The sequence below is a fragment of the Phyllobates terribilis genome, unplaced genomic scaffold (assembly GCF_046119375.1).
Source record: "Phyllobates terribilis strain yellow unplaced genomic scaffold, ASM4611937v1 Scaffold_2__4_contigs__length_985480577, whole genome shotgun sequence".
Taxonomy (NCBI): Eukaryota; Metazoa; Chordata; class Amphibia; order Anura; family Dendrobatidae; genus Phyllobates; species Phyllobates terribilis.
This window is the reverse complement of record NW_027362762.1, coordinates 294,173,233-294,195,555: the sequence shown is the minus strand read 5'-3', so window position 1 is coordinate 294,195,555 and position 22,323 is coordinate 294,173,233. Positions and strand designations below refer to the sequence as shown.

General features: G+C 45.0%; 2 protein-coding genes across 3 annotated transcripts in view; one reads left to right on the top strand and one right to left on the bottom strand.

Annotated features, from left to right (window-relative positions):
* The window catches only part of UBAC2 (UBA domain containing 2), a 192,000-nt gene that overhangs the window by 139,371 nt on the left and 30,306 nt on the right, over positions 1-22,323 (bottom strand). The gene's annotated exons all lie outside the window — the stretch shown is intronic.
* Positions 499-22,075, top strand: GPR18 (G protein-coupled receptor 18). Its single transcript, XM_073664200.1, has 2 exons — positions 499-631; positions 20,393-22,075. The coding sequence occupies exon 2, from the start codon at positions 20,422-20,424 to the stop codon at positions 21,412-21,414; it is 993 nt and encodes a 330-aa protein (XP_073520301.1). The 5' UTR covers positions 499-631; positions 20,393-20,421; the 3' UTR covers positions 21,415-22,075.

The window sequence follows — 22,323 nt, the reverse complement described above, 5'->3', positions numbered from 1 at the left end:
AAGAGCCTGCTAAAGAGAAACATCCAACCCAAACAAAAGAAATGTCTAAATCATTTTCTCCCCTTCTAACACTTCTGGGAAGGCTGGTTGACCTCACACTGACAATACTGGAAGCAAACACTTTCACCTAACATGATATAAACTATAAATGGTCAACTTTCCAAGCAGTGATGATGCCTCTTAGGACACGGACAGTGACAATGTCTGAACTTACTGCTCTATTTGCACTCAAGTTGCTGAATATGACAGGAACTATTTTACATCCTCATTGTATCGACAACCACTAAAGGGGGATTCACTACTTAGCCAGGTTCAGCTCTGTAAGACTTACTATTTTGCCTTATATGATTTTACGGAAGGTATAATAAAACCGAGGATGATATTTTTGTCCAGGCACATAACCCTCGCCCACTATCAGTTCTTGCATTTTACAAATAAGGGCAATAAGAGGTTGATTGCTGTGAAGTCTTGAGGGAGGATACTTTTCTGCTCAGTGTTTCAGCCAACTTCACATCTGATTCACACTTTGCTTTCATTTCCTGACTACAAGTACCCTAAGCAGGAGGAAGTCGCACTGTGGAGAGCATCTGCACAGAGAACACTGAGCACCACAGTCACTATGAACTGATGGGTAAGTGCAAATGGCCAGTCTTTTTTAGAAATGCAAGCTAATAGGGAACGGATTGCAGTTACTGCATTCTTAACCCTTTCTCCTGTAATTATTGAATGGAAATTTTACATTGGTTCAACCTAAAAATTGTTCAAATATTCTGACTCCGTAGCTGGATCTTTAAACAGAGATCATACAGTCACCTTACACTTATCTGTATGTATAGAAAAGCCAACATGGCTTTGTATGGATCATTTCTAGAGCTCTTCAACCAAAAATCACAGGGTTTAGCATCTCTGATTGTTGTAGGGACCACAGAGATATTGTGCTTTCCAATAAATAACATTTAGTTTATGCTGTTTGCTTTGCAATAAAGGACATAGGCTGCATAAGCCTACAGATCCACCATTGTCACTTACTGCATCAACCGTTATGGCTGTCAGAAAGACAAAACCGTCAGCCATTTCTTAGTACTCTTAGTCACTGATGGAAAATATACAGGTATATAATTAAAGGGAACCTGTCATCTGATTCATGGTGCCCAAGCCGCGGGCAACGTGAATCAAGATGTCTCTGCTGTGACGTTTCAAAAGCAACACACTTAGAAAAGTCAGTTAGGGACTCTGATGACGAGTCCAAGACTTCTCCACACTCCTGTAGACTATAAGGTCTCTCTTATGTACAGGTGTCTTGCCTTGGACTAGTCATCCTAGTCACCTCATCCAAGGACGGCTTTTAAAGTATGTTTACTCTGAAATTACACAGCATTTTCGAGTAAAATATACAAGGCTGCAATGGCCAGTATCTGATTAATGCTGCCCTTAGTTCAGGCTTCATGTATCCAATATAGGTTCCTTTAAATATATGCCCATACATTTCCATCAGTGACTAAGAGCAGAGCCTTCACCCAAACTGAGAACCTCAAAGTTTTATGGGTTTGTTTAGTTGAGATAAAAAACAGTAATGATGGGAAGTGTAGTTCAACAGTGACATTAATGAGGGGATGAGGTCACTGGCATCTTGATCCATATGTGTTCCAATGAAATTCAGCAAGAGAGCAGCCTGGGACAGAAGTGAAAGGGTTTTATTTGCCCCCAAAATAAGCAGTTTTATGTTTTGAACCTCAGAATGCATACCACAAATTTCTGAAAATAAGGTGTACCAATAGAAAATGCTCCTCGGCTGGACTGCTGTTTCATTATCAGGATTTGTAAGGGTCACAGCAGTAATTATTGCAAGTGCCAGGGCACTGAGCAAGACAGGGGGGGGGCTACTCGTGGGCGCTAGCACCAGGCTCCCCCGACTTTGGGGGCCCCATAGCGTGCCGGACCCCCGACGGCAAGTGGGCTCCCTACTTTCTCAGGGCCCTGGAGCTGATGCCAGCCCTGGTCTTATTCCTCTCTCCTGATTGAGAACACGAGTGCGAAAAAAACTGTTCACCTGATTGCTTTCTAAAGTGTATGGACCATTTACACATTTAGAGAAATTAAGTTTGGTCACATTACTGCTCTCTGCTTTCAGGAGCAACTGGCAAAACCGTCTAAATAGTTATTAGAAATGAGCAAAATGATTTGCACTAACCTGGTCCCGCATCCACTTACGCACTCTGTGGCAGCCGGACAATGGCAGTGCAAACTTCCTTAGTCGGCTCAGGAATGTGTCATCCTGGTTTTTTTTTTGCATCATTGGTATTATTTGGGTCTAAGTACAACCTGATACCTAAGTTTTGCTAATCCTTTATAAGAAAAAATAAAAACTCAAATTCTGCAATTTTTTGACATTTTAATTTTTTTGCTCCACAAATATCAAATTTATGTAATTTTGTTTTATGACTTTTACACAATGAATACTGTTTGAAAACTAAGGAAAACACCAGACAGGTCAGGGATAAAGTTGTGGAGAAGAATATAGTAGGCTTAAGTTCTAAAAAAATATCCCAAGCTGTGAACATCTCACAGAGCACTGCTCAAGCCATCATCCAAAAATGGAAGGAGTATGGCCCAACTGCAAACTTAACGAGCCATCCACCTAAGCTGACATCCCAAGCAAGAAAAGCAACAATTAGAGAAGCAGGCAAGAGGCCAATGGTCACTCTGGAGGAGCTGCAGAGATCCACAGATCTGGTGGGAGAATCTGTCCACAGGACAACTATTAGCTGCATACTCGACAAATCTGGCGTTTATGGAATAGTGTCAAGAAGAAAGCCATTTTTAAAAACAAGCCATAAGAATTCGCGTTTGCAGTCTGCAAAAAGCGATGTAGGTGCTCTGGGCAGATGAGACCATAGTGATCTTTTTGGGGTAAATGCAAAATGTATGTGGCGGAAAACGAACACTGCACATGACCCTGAAAACGCCATCCCCACCATCAAACATGTTGGTGACAGCAGCATGCTGTGCAAATGCTTTTCTTCAGCAAGGACAGGGAAGCTGGTCAGAGTTGAGGAGAAGATGGATAGAGCTAAATACAGGGAAAACCTGTGAGAGGCTGCAAAAGACTTGAGACTGGGGTGTAGGTTCACCTTCCAGTAGGATAACGACCCTATCATACTGCCAGAGATAAAATGGAACGGTTTAGATCAACGCATATTCATGTGTTTGAATCCAGTAAAAGTACAGACCTAAATCCAATTGAGAACCGGCGTCAAGACTTGAAAATTTCTGTTCACAGATGCTTCCATCCAGTATGTTTAGGGTCGTTGTCCTGCTGGAAGGTGAACCTAGGCCCCAGTCTCGAATCTTTTGCAGCCTCTAACAGGTTTTCTTCCAGCATTGCTCTGTATTTCTTCCCATCAACTCTGACCAGCTGTAGTGCCGGCGTCCCTGCCTTCTGCTAGGCAGGGACGCTGTTCCCCTCACCGCTCTGCTCCGTGCCCGGCGTCCCTCTCCCGCTCTGCTGGCAGCGCGCGCTCCTTCCCGGCCACCGTGCTTAGGGCGCGCGCGCGCGCCCTCCCTCCCTCTTAAAGGGGCCGCGCGCGCCGTCCTAAGGAGTCCCCGGCCAATGGCCGGAGGACTTTACCATATATAAGGCACCTCCTCCAAAATGGAGGTGCCCGAGCAATGTTGTTGCACCGTTCTACTCTGCTTCAGCCCTCAGGTCCCGTTGCCAGTTACCTGCCAGTTACCTGCCAGATTCCTGCCAGCTTGCTGTCCTAATCCTGCCTGATTTCCTGTTACCTGCCTGCCTGCCTGAGGTCCGACGGTCTGCCTTACAACTCCGGTCAGTCTGTCTAAGGACCAACTTGCCCGCTCACCTGGGAGCGCACATCAGCTACCTGCCTGCTTGCCTGAGGTCCGACGGTCTGCCTTACAACTCCGGTCAGTCTGTCTATGGACCAGCTTGCCCGCTCACCTGGGAGCGCTTCTCCGCTACCTGCCTGCTTGCCTGCCCGGAGGCTCCGCTGTCACGTGCTGTGACCACCAGCTATTCCAGACTCTTGCCCGCTCACCTGGGAGCGCTTCTCCGCTACCTGCCTGCTTGCCTGCCCAGAGGCTCCGCCGTCACGTGCTGTGACCACCTGCTATTCCAGAGACTCTCGCTTGCTCACCTGGGAGCACACATCCTCCATCTGCCTTGCTAGCCTACCTGGAGGTTCAGCCATCACAGGTCGTACCTACCCCTTACCTAGAGACTGCCCCGGTCACTTGCCGTGACCTCCAGCCCGTTCTTCCAGAGACTGCCCTGATCACTTGCCGTGACCTCCTGCCCGTACACCCAGAGACTGTCCCGGTCACCTGCTGTGACTGCCTGCCTGGTCGCCTGCTGTGACTGCCTGCCTGGTCGCCACCCGCTCCCTTACAAGGACCGCTCCCTTGTATAGTAGCCCAGAGGTTCCGCCTCCCAGACCCGTTACAGTTTGCTCGGGCCATGGAACCCGGTGGCACCCAAGCTCCCTCGCTCTCGGACCTGTGTCATGAACTGTCCCGTCAAAGGTCCCAACAGGAGTCCATCCTGGGTCACCTGCGGAATGTCAATACTCGCCTGGACACTCTGACTGTTCCACCAACAACCTCCGCCAGTGCCATGTCTCGCAATCCGGCAGCTCCGCTGTCCACTAACACCATGATATCCTACCCCGGACCTCGGCTTTCTGCACCTCCTCGCTTCGGAGGCGACTCAGCCCAGGCTCGGGGCTTCATAAATCAGTGCACCCTGCACTTTGAACTATTGTCCCACCAGTTTAACTCCGACCGAGCCAAAATTGCATTCATCATGTCCCATCTCACCGGGGAGGCCCTGGCCTGGCTAAATCCTCTATGGGAGAGAGGAGACCCCCTGGTGTCCAACTTGCCTGCTTTTCTCACGGCTTTCCGGAAAGTCTTCGACGAACCCGGACGGAAGACCTCATCCGCATCATCGTTGCTACGCCTCCGTCAGGAAAGTCTCACCGTGGGCCAATATGCCATACGGTTCCGTACCCTTGCCTCGGAGCTGGCCTGGGATAACGACGCTCTGGTTTCCGTCTTCTGGGAGGGTCTGTCCGGCCGTATTAAAGATGAACTTGCCGGTCGGGACATTCCTACCACTCTCGATGACTTAATAACTCTTGCCACCCGGATTGACCTACGGTTCCAGGAGCGTGCCAGAGAGGTCACCCGTGAGAGGAGGTTACCACGTCTAGCTCCTACTTTTCAGAAACCCGTCACTCCTTCTGTCTCTAACCAGGTACACCCTCCTGAGCCTATGCAGGTCGACCAGACCAAGATGGTCAAGACCCGTCAGGACTTACGCCGTGCCGAGGGGACCTGCTTCTACTGTGGCAGTAAGGAGCACCGGATCCGTGCCTGTCCGGAGAGGTCGGGAAACGCCTGTGTCTAGGTTCGCTCAGAGAGGTCCACCTAGACAAGAATAAATCCTCTCCATCCCTGCTGTTGTCAGTTTCAATCGTCTACGGGGAGAACCGTTATTTCGAACTAGCCCAACTGGACTCTGGAGCAGCCGGGAATCTTATTTCACAGTCCCTGGTAGAGAAATACCGCATCCCCACCAAACCTCTGGCTGTACCCTTGTCTGTTGCTGCCGTGGATGGGGGGCTCTTACTACGCCCCATCCAACTCATCACCGAATCCATTACTCTGCAGGTGGGAATGCTGCATTCTGAAAGTATCTCCTTCCATGTTCTGCCTGGACTCTCTCACGCCCTCTTGCTAGGCCTACCTTGGCTCCAGAAACATGCACCCGTTCTTGACTGGCAGACCGGAGAAGTCCTTCGCTGGGGACAGGGCTGCCATAAGACCTGTCTGGTTCCCGTTCATCCCGTCCGTCCTTCTCCTACCCCAGCTAATCTACCTGGACTTCCGATTCCTTATTGGTCTTATGCTGATGTCTTTAATAAAAAGGAGGCAGAGACACTACCCCCTCATAGACCATACGACTGCCCTATCGACCTGTTACCTGGTACTTCTCCTCCCCGTGGGCGTATTTATCCATTATCCGCTGCTGAGACCCGGTCGATGTCCGAATATATTGAGGAGAATCTGGCCAGGGGATTCATCCGGAAATCTACCTCCCCGGCGGGAGCAGGCTTCTTTTTCGTCAAAAAGAAGGACGGCTCTCTCCGTCCCTGTATAGACTATAGAGGCCTTAACCAGATCACGGTGAAGAATAAGTACCCCCTTCCGCTCATTCCGGAGTTATTTGATAGCCTGAGGGGGGCTAGAATCTTCACCAAACTGGACCTCCGTGGGGCGTACAACCTGGTTCGTATCCGTCAGGGGGATGAATGGAAGACGGCATTCAACACCCGGGACGGCCACTATGAATATCTGGTAATGCCCTTTGGCCTCTGTAACGCTCCTGCCGTCTTTCAAGAGTTGGTCAATGACATCTTCCGGGACCTTCTCTACTCCTGCGTAGTGGTGTACCTGGACGACATCTTGGTCTTCTCTCCGGATCTCCAGACTCACCGGAGGGATGTTCGTCAGGTCCTGCTCAGGCTCAGGCAGAACCATCTCTACGCTAAATATGAGAAGTGCCTCTTTGAGCAGACCTCGCTTCCGTTTCTGGGCTACATTATCTCTCAGACCGGCCTACAAATGGATCCTGAGAAACTGTCTGCCATCGAGAAATGGCCCCGACCAGAGGGGTTGAAGGCTATTCAACGGTTCCTGGGCTTCGCCAACTATTACCGCCTCTTCATCCCGCACTTCTCTTCCCGGACTGCCCCAATTTCCGCGCTCACCCGTAAGGGTACTAATCCCAAAGAGTGGCCGCCCGAAGCAGAGGAGGCCTTTCTTTCCCTAAAACAGGCCTTCCCTTCCGCCCCGGTGCTGCATCGCCCGGACGGCAACAAGCAGTTCTTCCTGGAAGTTGACGCCTCCTCCTCTGGAGCCGGAGCGGTACTTACTCAAAAATCATCTTCCGGGAGAATGGTAACTTGTGGCTTCTTCTCCAAACTCTTCTCCTCTTCTGAGCGCAACTATTCCATAGGAGACCGAGAGTTATTGGCCATCAAGCTGGCGTTGGAGGAGTGGCGTTACCTACTCGAGGGGGCTCTTCATCCGGTAATAATTTACACTGACCACAAGAACTTGGCTTACCTCCAGCATGCCCAGAGACTTAACCCGCGCCAAGCCCGGTGGTCCTTGTTTTTTGCTCGCTTTGATTTTGTTCATTTTCGCCCGGCTGACAAAAACGTCAAAGCAGACGCCTTGTCCCGATCCTTTCTGGTGTCCGATCTCGAGGAAGAACCTAAACATATCATCGATCCCACCAGAGTAATGCAGGTGGCTCCCGTGAGTCTAAATCGTCTCCCTCCCGGTAAGACGTTTGTTTCAGTACCTGATCGGGAGAAGATCCTACACTGGGGCCATTCGTCTAAACTAGCTGGCCACGCCGGTCAGAAAAAGACCCTCCAGCTTATTGCCCGGCACTATTGGTGGCCTACCCTGCACAAGGACATAATAGACTTTGTTTCTGCCTGTGTGTCCTGCGCCCGCAACAAAGTCCCGAGACATCTGCCAGCCGGACGCCTCCTTCCGCTTCCTGTACCTGCTGCCCCCTGGCAGCATATAGCAATGGACTTTATAACTGATCTCCCCGTCTCTGCCGGTTGTATGGTCATTTGGGTGGTCGCTGACCGCTTTTCCAAGATGGCTCACTTTATTCCCCTGCCAGGCCTTCCGTCTGCACCCGAGCTGGCTAAAGACTTTATCCGCCACATCTTCCGTCTTCATGGCCTGCCCCTCCACATCGTGTCGGATCGTGGGGTACAGTTCACCTCACGTTTCTGGAGAGCCACTTGTAAACTACTAGACGTCACCCTGGACTTCTCTTCCGCTTACCACCCACAGTCCAATGGTCAAGTGGAGCGGATCAATCAGAACCTGACCAGTTACCTCCGGCACTTCGTTAATGCCCACCATTCTGACTGGGTGGATCTCCTACCATGGGCAGAGTTCTCTTATAATAATCACGAGAGCGAATCCTCCTCCAAATCCCCGTTTTTTGTAGTCTTTGGTCAGCATCCTCGGATTCCTTTTCCTGTCTCCACCTCTGTGGACAACCCGGCTGCGGAATCTCTCGTTAGCAAATTTTCCTCCATATGGGAGAGTACCCGGTCCGCACTCCTTCTGTCATCCGAGCGTATGAAAAGACACGCTGACAAAAAACGCCTGGATCCTCCACAATTTCGTCCAGGAGATAAAGTCTGGCTCTCATCTAAATATGTTCGACTCAAGATACCTTCTTACAAGTTAGGGCCTCGGTTCATCGGTCCTCTGGAGGTCATCAGTCAGATCAACCCGGTGGCCTATAAATTGAAACTCCCGGCCAACTTACGGATCCCTAACTCCTTCCATGTATCTCTCCTCAAACCCGTGGTGCTTAACTCTTTTTCCAAGTCTACAGGTACGCCTCCTGCTCCGGTTTCTGCTGAGGACGAGTTTGAGGTAGAGAACATTCTTGCCACCAAAAGGGTAAGAGGAAAGACCTTTTTTCTGGTAGATTGGAAGGGGTTTGGTCCTGAGGAGAGAATGTGGGAGCCCCGGGAGAACATCCATGCCCCTCTCATCCTAGCTAAATTTCTATCTGGCCTAAAAAAGGGGGGGCCTAAAGAGGGGGGTACTGTAGTGCCGGCGTCCCTGCCCTCTGCTAGGCAGGGACGCTGTTCCCCTCACCGCTCTGCTCCGTGCCCGGCGTCCCTCTCCCGCTCTGCTGGCAGCGCGCGCTCCTTCCCGGCCACTGTGCTTAGGGCGCGCGCGCGCGCCCTCCCTCCCTCTTAAAGGGGCCGCGCGCGCCGTCCTAAGGAGTCCCCGGCCAATGGCCGGAGGACTTTACCATATATAAGGCATCTCCTCCAAAATGGAGGTGCCCGAGCAATGTTGTTGCACCGTTCTACTCTGCTTCAGCCCTCAGGTCCCGTTGCCAGTTACCTGCCAGATTCCTGCCAGCTTGCTGTCCTAATCCTGCCTGATTTCCTGTTACCTGCCTGCCTGCCTGAGGTCCGACGGTCTGCCTTACAACTCCGGTCAGTCTGTCTAAGGACCAACTTGCCCGCTCACCTGGGAGCGCACATCAGCTACCTGCCTGCTTGCCTGAGGTCCGACGGTCTGCCTTACAACTCCGGTCAGTCTGTCTATGGACCAGCTTGCCCGCTCACCTGGGAGCGCTTCTCCGCTACCTGCCTGCTTGCCTGCCCGGAGGCTCCGCTGTCACGTGCTGTGACCACCAGCTATTCCAGACTCTTGCCCGCTCACCTGGGAGCGCTTCTCCGCTACCTGCCTGCTTGCCTGCCCGGAGGCTCCGCCGTCACGTGCTGTGACCACCTGCTATTCCAGAGACTCTCGCTTGCTCACCTGGGAGCACACATCCTCCATCTGCCTTGCTAGCCTACCTGGAGGTTCAGCCATCACAGGTCGTACCTACCCCTTACCTAGAGACTGCCCCGGTCACTTGCCGTGACCTCCAGCCCGTTCTTCCAGAGACTGCCCCGGTCACTTGCCGTGACCTCCAGCCCGTTCTTCCAGAGACTGCCCTGATCACTTGCCGTGACCTCCTGCCCGTACACCCAGAGACTGTCCCGGTCACCTGTGACTGCCTGCCTGGTCGCCACCCGCTCCCTTACAAGGACCGCTCTCTTGTATAGTAGCCCAGAGGTTCCGCCTCCCAGACCCGTTACACCAGCTTTTATATAGAAAAGTTGAATCTCCTTGGACGTTGTATTCACATAAGTGAACACCACTAAAAAGCATTAAATAATAGGAAAGGAAAATAAGAGAATTACTTACGTGAATAAAATATAACCTTTATTATTACATATATATATATAAAATAATTAAATTGGTAAAAGAATTATATGCCCATTGTACTTGGTATATAGAGTATTGGTTCACTGCTGTATGCTTGTGGGTTATATGCTGTACAGCTGGGAGTCACAAGAGTCCCGAATTGCCGATTCAGGATATAATAAATAATTATAAATATTGTGACAAAGTCACTGGTATGATATACAAGGGGAGGTATGTGTCACTCAGGTTGCTCTCCTGTGTGAACAAAAACCGAATAAATGTCTGCCAGCTTGTTATATGCTGGGGGGTTAACTCTCTTAAAGGGTGTGGTTTTATGGGAATGGCAAAGAAGGTGGGAGGCCATTCCCCTACCTCCCCTCAGGGTGTGGCTGAGCAAGGTTTACATGTTCAGTCAGTTTTTTTTCTCTGAGTAGTGTGTGGCCTGGAGAGGGAAGTCTCCATTTGTTGGGCTGAAGCCAGAGAGCAACACAGGAGGACGGGTGTTGCTGAAGACTTCGCTGTGCTACCTGGAGCAGGCCGAGCCTCGCTTGCTAATAGACTCTGTTGTACTTTCTCTTTTGTTTTCCCGTTAACCCCGAGAGGGCCTGTTTATTTTTATGGGGCACTGCTGGAGTTTATGCCGCATATTAAACAAGCAGGAAGTTTTACCCGAACCGTGTGTCCTGTGTGTGCCTCCGGAGAGCCAAGCAAGTCGCTTTACCACAATATTAATAAATCCCTAACCAGTGTCCCTCATATAATTAAATCGGCCAAAGCTAAAGGATCTCTATATGTTGATAGGTCCATAAATTGTGTTGTGGCACATTCACTAATTATATTTTTACACAAGCGCAGGGCAGGGACTTAGCACTCTATCCCACAGGACAACCATCAGCGGTAAGCTGAGATACGTGGTACCATTGTGCAGGAGGCAATGCTGCACCTCCTTTAGACCCAGTGTTATAATGCGGCCTTAGAAAAAGCCGGTAGTAAGGCAAAACACGTGTCAGGGAAACATGTCCCGCTTTGCTGATAAGGTGTATGTGAGGGTCATATAGCTGTAAATATCCCAGGTAAGATAGGGTCAATGCAATGAGGGTTCAACTGATCTCCAACCAACCGCTGGCACATTGTGACACTTTGTGGAGCGCTGAAGCAGAGTGTCCGCATTGTACCACTGGGTGTAACGGAGGTTCGGTGTTGCCTCCTGCACAGTGATACTATGTATCTCAATTTATCGCTGATGGTTGTCCTGAGGGATAGAGTGCTAGGTGCCTGCCCTGCGCTTGTGTAAAAATAGGAATGACACTCCTATTTAATAATTCTGCCACAACACAATGCATTAATTATTAATATTTATAATTATTTTACAATATCCTGAAAAGGCAATTTGGGCCTCTAATGGCTCACAGCTGTACAGTACAAAGTATTCACCCTCCTTGGCATTTTTTGTGTTTTATTACCTCACAAACTGGAATTTCAGTTTTTTTTTGAGGGTTTGCATCAGTTCATGTAAAGAACATGTCTACAACTGTGAACATTTGGTTTTCTTTTTATTGTGAAGTAAACAACAAATAGGATAAAATAACTGAAAACTTCAGTGTGCATAACTATTCACCCCCCTAAAGTCTGTACTCTGTAGAGCCTCCTTTTGCAGCAATTACAGCTGAAAGTCACTTTGAATAAGTCTCTGAGCTTTCCACGTCTTGCCACTGGGATTTTTGCCCATTCCTCAAGGCAAAACTGCTCTAGTTCCTTCAAGTTAAATGGTTTACTCTAGTGAACATCAATCTTCAAGTCTGACCACAGATTCTCAATTGGATGAAGGTCTGGGCTCTGACAAGGTCACTCCAAAACATTTACAAGTTTCTCCTTACACCACTCGAGTGTTGCTTTAGCAGTATGCTTTGGGTCATTGTCTTGTTGGAAGGTGAACCTCCGTCCCAGTCTCAAATCACTGACAGACTAAAACAGGTTTTGCTCAAAAATATGCCTGTATTTCGCACCATCCATCTTCCCCTCAACTAGGACCATTTTCCCTGTTCCTGCTGCCGAAAAACATCGGCAGCAGGATGTTCTTGGGGTGAGGAGCTGTGTTGGTTTGGCGTCAGACACAGCGTTTGCCTTGGTGGCCAAAAAGTTACATTTTGGTCTCATCTGACCATAGCACCTACCTCCATACATTTGAGGAGCCTCCCACATGTTTTTTGGCAAACTTAAAATGAGCTTTACAATTTTTGTGAGTAAGTAAAGGCTTTTTTCTGCCCATTCTTCCATAAAGGCTACTTCTATGGAGTGCACGGCTTATTGAGGTGGTATTGGACAGATACTCCAGTCTCTGTTTGGGAACTCTGCAGTTCATTCGGGGTTACCTTTGGTCCCTGTGCTACCTCTCTGACTAATGCCCTCCTTGCCTGGGCTGAGAGTTTTGGTGGGCGGCCCTCTCTTGGCAGGTTTGTTGTGGTACCATGTTGTTTCCATTTGATGATAATGGATTTGATGATGCTCTGGGGGATCATCAGAGATTGGGATATTTTTTATAACCCAACCCTGACTTGTACTTCTCAACAACTTTCTCCCTGACTTGTTTGGAGATCCTCTTGGTCTTCATGGTGTTGTTTGGTTAGTGGTGTCTCTTGCTTAATGGTGTTGTAGCCTCTGTGGCCTTTCAGAAAAGGTGTGTATATACTGACAGATCATGTGACACTTAGATTGCACACAGGTGGACTTCCTTTCTCTAAGCATGTGACTTATGAAGGTAATTACTTGCATCAGAATTTTTTAGGGGCTTCATAGCAAAAGGGGTAAATACATATGCACATGCAAATTTTTTGTTATTTGATCTCATAAATTTAATTTATGCCTATATTTTTCTCACTTCACTTTACCAAATTAGGACTATTTAGTGCTGATGTATCACACACAAATCAGATTACAAAAATATTTAAACACAGGTTGTAATGTAACAAAATAGGTAAAGAGCCAAGGGGGTGAATACTTCCTCAAGCCACTGTATGCGCAGTACAATGGGCATATGATACTTTACCAATTTAATTATTATATTTATTATATATATATATAATCTAATAAAGGTTATATTTTATTCACAGAATTAATCCTCCCCGATCCTATTATTTAACTCTGACCAGCTTCCCTGTTCCTGCTGAACAAATGCATCCCACAACATGATGCGGTCATCATGTTTGACGTGCATTGTTAGTTTTAGCCACACATAGCGTTTTGCATTTAGCCCAAAATGTTCTACTTTGGTCTTGTCTCACCAGAGCTCCTTCTTTCACATGCAAGCGGTGTCCTCTACATGGCTTTTTACAAACTTTTTAGCTTCCTTTCAAAAATGGATTTCATCTTGTCACTCTTCCATAAAGGTTAGATTTGTGGAATACATGACTAACAGTTGTCCTGTGTACAGATTCTCCTACCATGGGCCTCTTGGTTGCTTCTCTAATTAGTGCTCTTCTTGCTTGGGATGTCAGTTTAGTTGAAAGGCCATGTCTTGGTACGTTGGCAATTATGCCATACTCCTTCCATTTTTGGATGATGAATCGAATGAACAGTGCTCCAAGAGATGTTCAGAGCTTGGGCTATTTTTTTTTTTTTTTTAATAACCTAACCCTGGTATACCCATCTTCACAACTTTATCCCTGACTTGTCTAGTGTGTTCCATGGTTTTCTGGATTCAGTTTGATCCCTAATGTTTTCAAATAAATCTGAGGACTTCACAGAACAGCTGTAGTTACACGGACAATAAATTGCGCACAGGTGGACTCAATTTACTAATTATGTGACTTCTGGATGGAATCGATCTCTCAGGATTTCAGGGGAATCAGACGACAAGGTTCTGCATACAAATCCATGTCACAATTTTCAGATTTATATTTCTTAAATAACTCGAAAACCAAGTATCACGTCCTTTACACTTCGCAAATTTATGCTACTTTGTGTTGCGGTGTATCACATAAAATTCTAATAAAATACACTTAAATAAGCACACCCCATGAAAATTTGTATCCTCTTAAATATATTGCAATCATCATATTATATAGCACTGTGTACTTACAATTGCCTTTCTACCCAGCTAACTATTCTGTTTTCCATCAGGTCTATGCCATCACATGATTAAAAACTGACTAGCTGAATCCTTCTAAGCTCTGTGTAGAAACAGGAGGTTAATTTTCCCTGTAGGAGTCATGAGTCACTGCAAAAATCAATGGCAGGGGGAAGAGGGGTATGATAAAAGCAGGGACAAGAGACTTTCTGATTCTACGTTGAGCAAAGAAAACAAAGGAATTAACTAGGTAGAAAGGCAAAATGAGCAATTGTAAGTACACAGTGCTTTATAATATGATGATTGCAATATATTAAGAGGATAAAAACTTTGATGGGAGGAGTGCTTCTTTAAGTTTGTGGGTGTAACGTGAAAAAATGTGGAAAAGTTAGCGGGTTATGAATACATTTTCAAGGCACTGTATGACATCTTGATCACTTTTTGGGAGGCGGAATTACCGAAACAAAAACAGTTTTTTTATTTTTTTTAACACTATTTAGTATACTGAAAAAGCCACTTTTCTCAGCAGGACAGTATGATAACGAGAATATCACATTAAGTTAGTTAGTTATTTTTTATGTCTTTTTTTTTAGGGAAATGAACGCAAAACTGGAATTTTGCATTGATTTTTTGTGTTCTCCATGTAGGATAAATAATAATATAGTATTATAGTAGGGGGTCAATATAATGACAGTGATATCCAATTTTTTTTATTTTATTTTTTTTACACAACATTTTTTTGCATCATATTCTAAAATTCATAACTTTTTCCTTTTTCTGAGAACATAGCTTTATGAGGGTTTGTTTTTTGCTTTAGTTTTTATAGGACCCATTTTGGATACATAAAACTTTTTGATTTTTTTTTTTCATTTCATTTCATGTAAGGCAAAATGAACAAAAATGGCAATTCTAATGCTTTCTTGTAATTTTTGTTTTGTGGTAATCACCGGGCAGGATAAATAATGAGATATTTTTATCATCACATATCTGGTGTTAAAGATGTGTTGACACAAAATATGTGACTTTTTTGGGAGTTAGTTTATTTTTTATTACATCACATGATTTTTCATTCTGAAAAATAGTATTGATTTTTTTTATTTTTGTTAATCACGAGTAACAGTCATTTAGATTTTAATAGAATTAAACAGAGGTTCTAGCTATTATAAAGTACTTTATAACAGATTACCTGGTTCTGCCTCTTTTATGCTGCTGCATAATTGCTGCCCCTTTCCCTTTCTTTCACTCCAGTAGATGTGTGTTGCTTTGTTTTATCCATACTCTGCTCAGTACAGGCTGAATACGAATATGTGAGCCTGCTCCAGTCAGCATGATACAGCACACCTGCTCCAGTCAGCATGATACAGGACTGATAGAAAATATCACAGGAGAGAAGAGCTCCTTCTTCCTATCTTCATTCCATAGTGTTTCAGGAAAGGAGAAGCAGACTGTTACTGTGGTGGAGTAAAGTACTTCTAGGCTGTGGTCAGACGGCCATAGATTCTCTCATGCGAGATAATCGGTTGATTATACTAATGACACTCGTCTCAAACTCTGTCTGAGCCGAGTGTCATCTTCGTGTGGTCCGAGTCTCTCGCATGAGATTCGGATGACAGGTGTGGAGAAGAGGAAGAACTTAATTTCTCCATGCTCCCCATTGAGGATGTTGGAGTCTGCAGATGTAATCCGAGTGCAGTCCAATGTTTCACACGCACCCACAGACTTGTAGGGGTGCGCATGGTCCGATTATCAGATGCACTCGAATCGGCAGGAGAAAAAAAAAAGCACTAGTCAGCACTGCCTCATAGTATAACTTTGGGCCGCTATCCGTCAAAACATCAGGTAGCACTAGGCTGTGGCAGTGTTATACGCTTGTGTGAGCGAGCCCTAACGTGCACAGTACAAAAATATATATACATTTTTTTACAATATTTTAAATGTCCAACAATGAGACTTGACCATGCAATTCTTTGATTGCATGGAAAATACCCTGCACTACTCGTGTAGTGACTACCGACATATACAGTGCTGGCCAAAAGTATTGGCACCCCTGCAATTCTGTCAGATAATACTCAGTTTCTTCCTGAAAATGATTGCAATCACAAATTCTTTGGTATTATTCTCTTCATTTAATTTGCTTGCAAGGAAAAAACACAAAAGAGGATGAAGCAAAAATCAAATCATTGATCATTTCACACAAAACTCCAAAAAAGGGCCGGACAAAAGTATTGGCACCCTCAGCCTAATACTTGGTTGCACAACCTTTAGCCAAAATAACTGCGAACAACCGCTTCCGGTAACCATCAATGAGTTTCTTACAATGCTCTGCTGGAATTGTAGACCATTCTTCTTTGGCAAACTGCTCCAGGTCCCTGATATTTGAAGGGTGCCTTCTCCAAACTGCCATTTTGAGATCTCTCCACAGGTGTTCTATGGGATTCAGGTCTGGACTCATTGCTGGCCACCTTAGAAGTCTCCAGTGCTTTCTCTCAAACCATTTTATAGTGCTTTTGGAAGTGTGTTTTGGGTCATTGTCCTGCTGGAAGACCCATGACCTCTGAGGGAGACCCAGCTTTCTCACACTGGGCCCTACATTATGCTGCAAAATTTGTTGGTAGTCTTCAGACTTCATAATGCCATGCACACAGTCAAGCAGTCCAGTGCCAGAGGCAGCAAAGCAACCCCAAAACATCAGGGAACCTCCGCCATGTTTGACTGTGGGGATCGTGTTCTTTTCTTTGAATGCCTCTTTTTTTTCCTGTACACTCTATGTTGATGCTTTTTCCCAAAAAGCTCGACTTTTGTCTCATCTGACCAGAGAACATTCTTCCAAAATGTTTTAGGCTTTCTCAGGTAAGTTTTGGCAAACTCCAGCCTGGCTTTTTTATGTCTGGGGGTAAGAAGTGGGGTCTTCCTGGGTATCCTACCATACAGTCCCTTTTCATTCAGAAGCCGACGGATAGTACGGTTTGACACTGTTGTACCCTCGGATTGCAGGGCAGCTTGAACTTGTTTAGATGTTAGTCGAGGTTCTTTATCCACCATCCGCACAATCTTGCGTTGAAATCTCTCGTCAATTTTTCTTTTCCGTCCACATCTAGGGAGGTTAGCCACAGTGCCATGGGCTTTAAACTTCTTGATGACACTGCGCACGGAAGACACAGGAACATTCAGGTCTTTGGAGATGGACTTGTAGCCTTGAGATTGCTCATGCTTCCTCACAATTTGGTTTCTCAAGTCCTCAGACAGTTGTTTGGTCTTCTTTCTTTTCTCCATGCTCAATGTGGTACACACAAGGACACAGGACAGAGGTTGAGTCAACTTTAATCCATGTTAACTGGCTGCAAGTGTGATTTAGTTATTGCCAACACCTGTTAGGTGCCACAGGTAAGTTACAGGTGCTGTTAATTACACGAATTAGAGAAGCATCACATGATTTTTCAAACAGTGCCAATACTTTTGTCCACCCCCTTTTTTAGGTTTGATGTGGAATTATATCCAATTTGGCTTTAGGACAATTCTTTTTGTGTTTTTTCATTGAAGACAAATTAAATGAAGAGAATAATACCAAAGAATTTGTGATTGCAATCATTTTCAGGAAGAAACTGAGTATTATCTGACAGAATTGCAGCGGTGCCAATACTTTTGGCCAGCACTGTAGATCATGTACATTCAATAATTAGTTGCTGAAGACACACCTTAACTATAAATACCGCCCAAAGAAAAAATAGGTGCATATAGCCTCTAAAAATTCATAAATTTTATTGAAAATTAATAAACATATATGTTCAACAGAGAAATGCATTGGAGGACCACATGAAACATCAACATAGTTATGTCTTACAATGCTATATAGCTTAAGGAGAGATGTATTCCTCATCCAAGTGTCTGCACTTTTATTGACTATATTATAGGTATCTGCATAGTGCAAAACAAGTGCTACCTTATTTGAGCTGATGGTACTAATTACTTTACATGATAGACAATAAAAATGAAATAACTTACATATTTTTGCAGACTAAAGTAGTGTGTGGTCCTGGTGCCCCAACGCACATTTCACCCTTTGCTTCATCAGGGGGCATAGTCACACTCTGTGTGACTGCAGATTTATGAATTGCACGCATTGTGAGCTGCAAGTCTTTGCCGGTTTCAGACCCAGAAAGAGAGGTTATGTATGAGCTACACATACCGCCGGCCAGTGGGCGCAGCCTCGCACTCCATACATGGCCACGCTCATTAGATGACCATGTCCCTTGGCGCAATACAAGTGAATGGAGCGAGGCTGTGCCCACTGGCTTGGGATATGTATAACTCATACATACCCTCCGGTCCCGGGTCTGAAACCGGCGAATCCCTGCAGCACACAGTGCGTGCGCTGGGGGGGTTCATAAGTCTGCAGTCACACACAGTGACTGCAGACTTATCGATTTTGACCGGACGACCGGACAACCCCTTTGAGAGTTGCAAACACTGCTAGCACTCAATCTCCTACACTATATCTCTGCTATCAGTGGGAATTGAACTGTTAGGCAATGGTAGCCATGGGATCATGATCCCAGAGTGAATAATCACTGCCTTTTCACAATCAAATGGATAGTGGCAGGTCAATTAGGAAGTGAAAATGTAGTGAACTGACGCAATGAGATTAATAATACATTGCCGACAACACAATTTACATCAAGATTTTGGATCACAAATACAGTGAGAAAACTAAGAGATACAAAGCTGTAGGTGACAAACAGGAAAAGAATGAATGCATGGACAACCTTAAGCACTTATTTTTAGAAGATGCAATTAGTCACTGAAGTATGTTTGAAGCAAAACTGGTTATATGTGGTTGTGGCCTTAAATGCCGCCGAGGACTTCTTCATGAAAGATTATTTAGAGAATTAACCATCAGAGAAGTATAAACTGCAGAAAAGTTATAATTACACGGCAGTAAACACTGACTAGCATGCAAAGGGAAGTTTCCATTCTACAAAAGTCCCTTTAATGAAACAGGATTTCTGTCCTTATATGGACTACAGTAGTGACCGGATTAACTAAAATGTTTGGAGTTTAAAACGTTTCTTTACACAAATGTTTCCGGAAAGTGAAAGTATGCAAAAAACATGGCAGAAAGTAACAAAAAAAAATTAATTTTGTATCTAGATTATAAAACAACAGGACATCTCAGATGATAATTGTAAGGCAAAGATCAGGGAGCTTACAGTGGCTTGAAAGTATTCACCCCCTTGGCTTTTTACCCATTTTACTACATTACAACCTGTATTTAAATATTTGTTGTGTGTTAAATAGTTGTGTGTGATGCATCAGCACTAAATAGTCTAAGTTGGTGAAGTGAAGTGAGAAAAATCTAGGCATAAAATAAATGTATTGGATCAAATAACTAAAAATTGGCATGTGTATATGTATTCATCCCTTTTGCTATGAAGCCCCTAAAAATTTCTGGTGCAAGAAATTACCTTCATAAGTCACATGCTTAGTGAAAGGAAGTCCAACTGTCTGCAATCTAAGTGTCACATGACCTGTCAGTATATACACACCTTTTCTGAAAGGCCACGGAGGCTGCAACACCATTAAACAAGAGGCACCACTAACCAAACAACACCATGAAGACCAAGGAGATCTCCAAACAAGTCAGGGACAAAGTTGTTGAGAAGTACAAGTCAGGCTTGGGTTATAAAAAAAATATCCCAATCTCTGATGATCCCCCGGAGCATCATCAAACCCATTATCATTAAATGGAAAGAACATGGTACCACAACAAACCTGCCAAGAGAGGCCTGCCCACCAAAACTCTCAGCCCAGGCAAAGAGGGCATTAGTCAGAGAGGCAGCACAGGCACCAACGGTAACCCCGAAGGAGCTGGAGTATCAGTCCATAAGACCACAATAAGCCGTTCACTCCATAGAAGTGGCCTTGAGGTACAGCGGGCACCTGCCTCTAGAAGCAGAGACAGGAGCTAACTCCAATCAGCCAAAGAATATCCACCTCCTTCCAATGTTGGTGCCCCAAAACTGGTCCATGTAATAATTTTAATAGGCTCTTTATTATCTTGCACATTTTATTAAAATAGGTGCAACTGTGACTTTTTTTTAATATATAATTTTTATTAACTTTTTCAGAAAGAAACAAAACATACCAGATTAAAGTGATAATCAGATACCTGTTCGCAGACAGGTTATAAAGTGATAATTCTTACATATTTTATTGGTAAAGCAAAACAATATAATATAAGAACTTAATAACAATGTAACTTACATCAGTTTAATTAACAAGCAATCCAGTTGATACTCTGACCACCTATGTTAGTATTATAGACCTTCACCAAATGATCCCTCCATTCCACTCTCTCCCCCACCCCCCACTCCATCCAGGCGTAATGGCCCTAGGCTATCCCCAAGAGTAACTGTGACTTTTAATGGATAATCAGGTGCACTAGCTGTGAGTATGTCCATATCATGCTTCTCCCTTTCTCTCTTCCTTTAGGGATCTAGTTTCATCTGTGAGCGATAATAATGGAGAATGGAAATCAAAGCCAAGCCACTACTCTGTATATCTGGCAGTTTGAAGAATATGGAATTGCGGCACTTGTATATTACAGCATTGTGCTGCCCGTCGGACTCTTTGTTAATATCACCGCACTTTGGGTCTTCAGCTGCACCACTAAAAAAAGAACAACTGTGACAGTGTACATGATGAACGTGGCACTGCTGGATTTAATGTTTCTCTTGTTTGTTCCTTTCCGTATAATATACTATGCCAAACAATCCTGGGACTTTGGAGATATCTTCTGTCGGATCATGGGTGCCATCACCATCTTTTACCCGAGTGTCACATTGTGGCTCCTTGCCTTTATAAGTGCTGATCGCTACATGGCTATTGTGCAGCCCAAGCACATCAAAGAACTTAAAAACATTTCTAAAGCTATGGCGGCATGCTTTGGGATCTGGATAATGACCATTGTAACCACAACCCCTCTGCTTTTTGTCTACAATGACCCAGATAAAGAACATAATTTTACCACTTGCTTTAAACTGTTTGACATCATTCACTTCAAACAAAACAACATTTTGAATTACGCTCGCCTAATATTCTTCTTCCTGATCCCTCTATTGATTATGATAGGGTGCTATAGTATCATAATCTACAGTCTAATCAGTGGAAGAACATCTCGACTCAAGCCTAAAGCAAAGAAGAAGTCAATCCGTATCATAGTGACTCTGATCATGCAGGTTCTGGTCTGCTTTGTTCCCTTTCATGTCTGCTTTCTACTAACAATGATTCAGGAACAAGAGAAATACTACGTCTCATTGGTAAAGGTGTGCACCTTCCTGATGAACCTTAGTACATGTCTGGATGTGATCCTGTATTACATCGTCTCCAAGCAGTTTCAGGCTCGGGTCATCAGTGTTATTTGGTACAGGAACTATCTACGCAGCGTGCGAAGGAAGAGCATGAGATCCGGCAGTATCCGCTCCCTCAGCAATATCAACAGTGAGATGATGTGAACAGTATATGCTTTTATATGTGCATTAAAGAAATCAATGAATATTATAGATTCCTTTCAACCCAAGCAAATGATTTTTTTTTCCAAAAGTGGCCCACAAAATAGCACAAAGTTGGGGTCCTCCTAAGGGAATTTACAGGCACACTCTGCACAAAAGTATGAAAATGAGCCTTACTTACCCCTTGCCACTACAGAGTTGCCTCTCCATCAACAGGAGCACGGGACCACTACAGCCAATGACTGAGCTCAACAGTCATGTGCTGTCTACGTTGGTGTGACCGCTGCACCCAGAGATTGGCAGCAGCGGTCACATGCTGTAATCGTGATTTTACTGCTCCTGCCAAGTCAACAAAGACCATGGGCAAAGCTGGTGTGGCATCAGGCAAAATTAACTTAATTTCTTATTTTTATAGAACTTGTTTGTATACTTAATAAAAATAACGTGAAACACACTTTTATATATTAAGCTATAGTATAACAATTCCCTACAATATTTCCTACAAAATGACCACCTTTATGAGTGAGAGCTATGCAGCTGATAGAAGTGGGAAGCAGCATAGAAGTAATAAAAAATGTAACACTGACCACCAACATAAACACGTCCGCAAGAAATGTGACTTTTCCACAGCTCTTCTCTGCAATTACCAAATCCCTCTGGCAATAACATAAGATTGGGTAAGAGAAATATACAGAAGTGTCCTGCCTTACCGCTCTATACTCAACATATTCTGACATCGTTTTCAGTCAAATTCAAGAAGGTAAGAGTGGTCACATCTGAACCTAAATTAGGGTTCAGAGAGCAATTTCTTATACTTTAAGTTATTCGAGTTCTGTGTTGGATTCTAAAGTGAATCTGTCAGTAGGATCAAACCTTCTGAGCCGTCTATATTGGCATATAGGTCATAAGAAG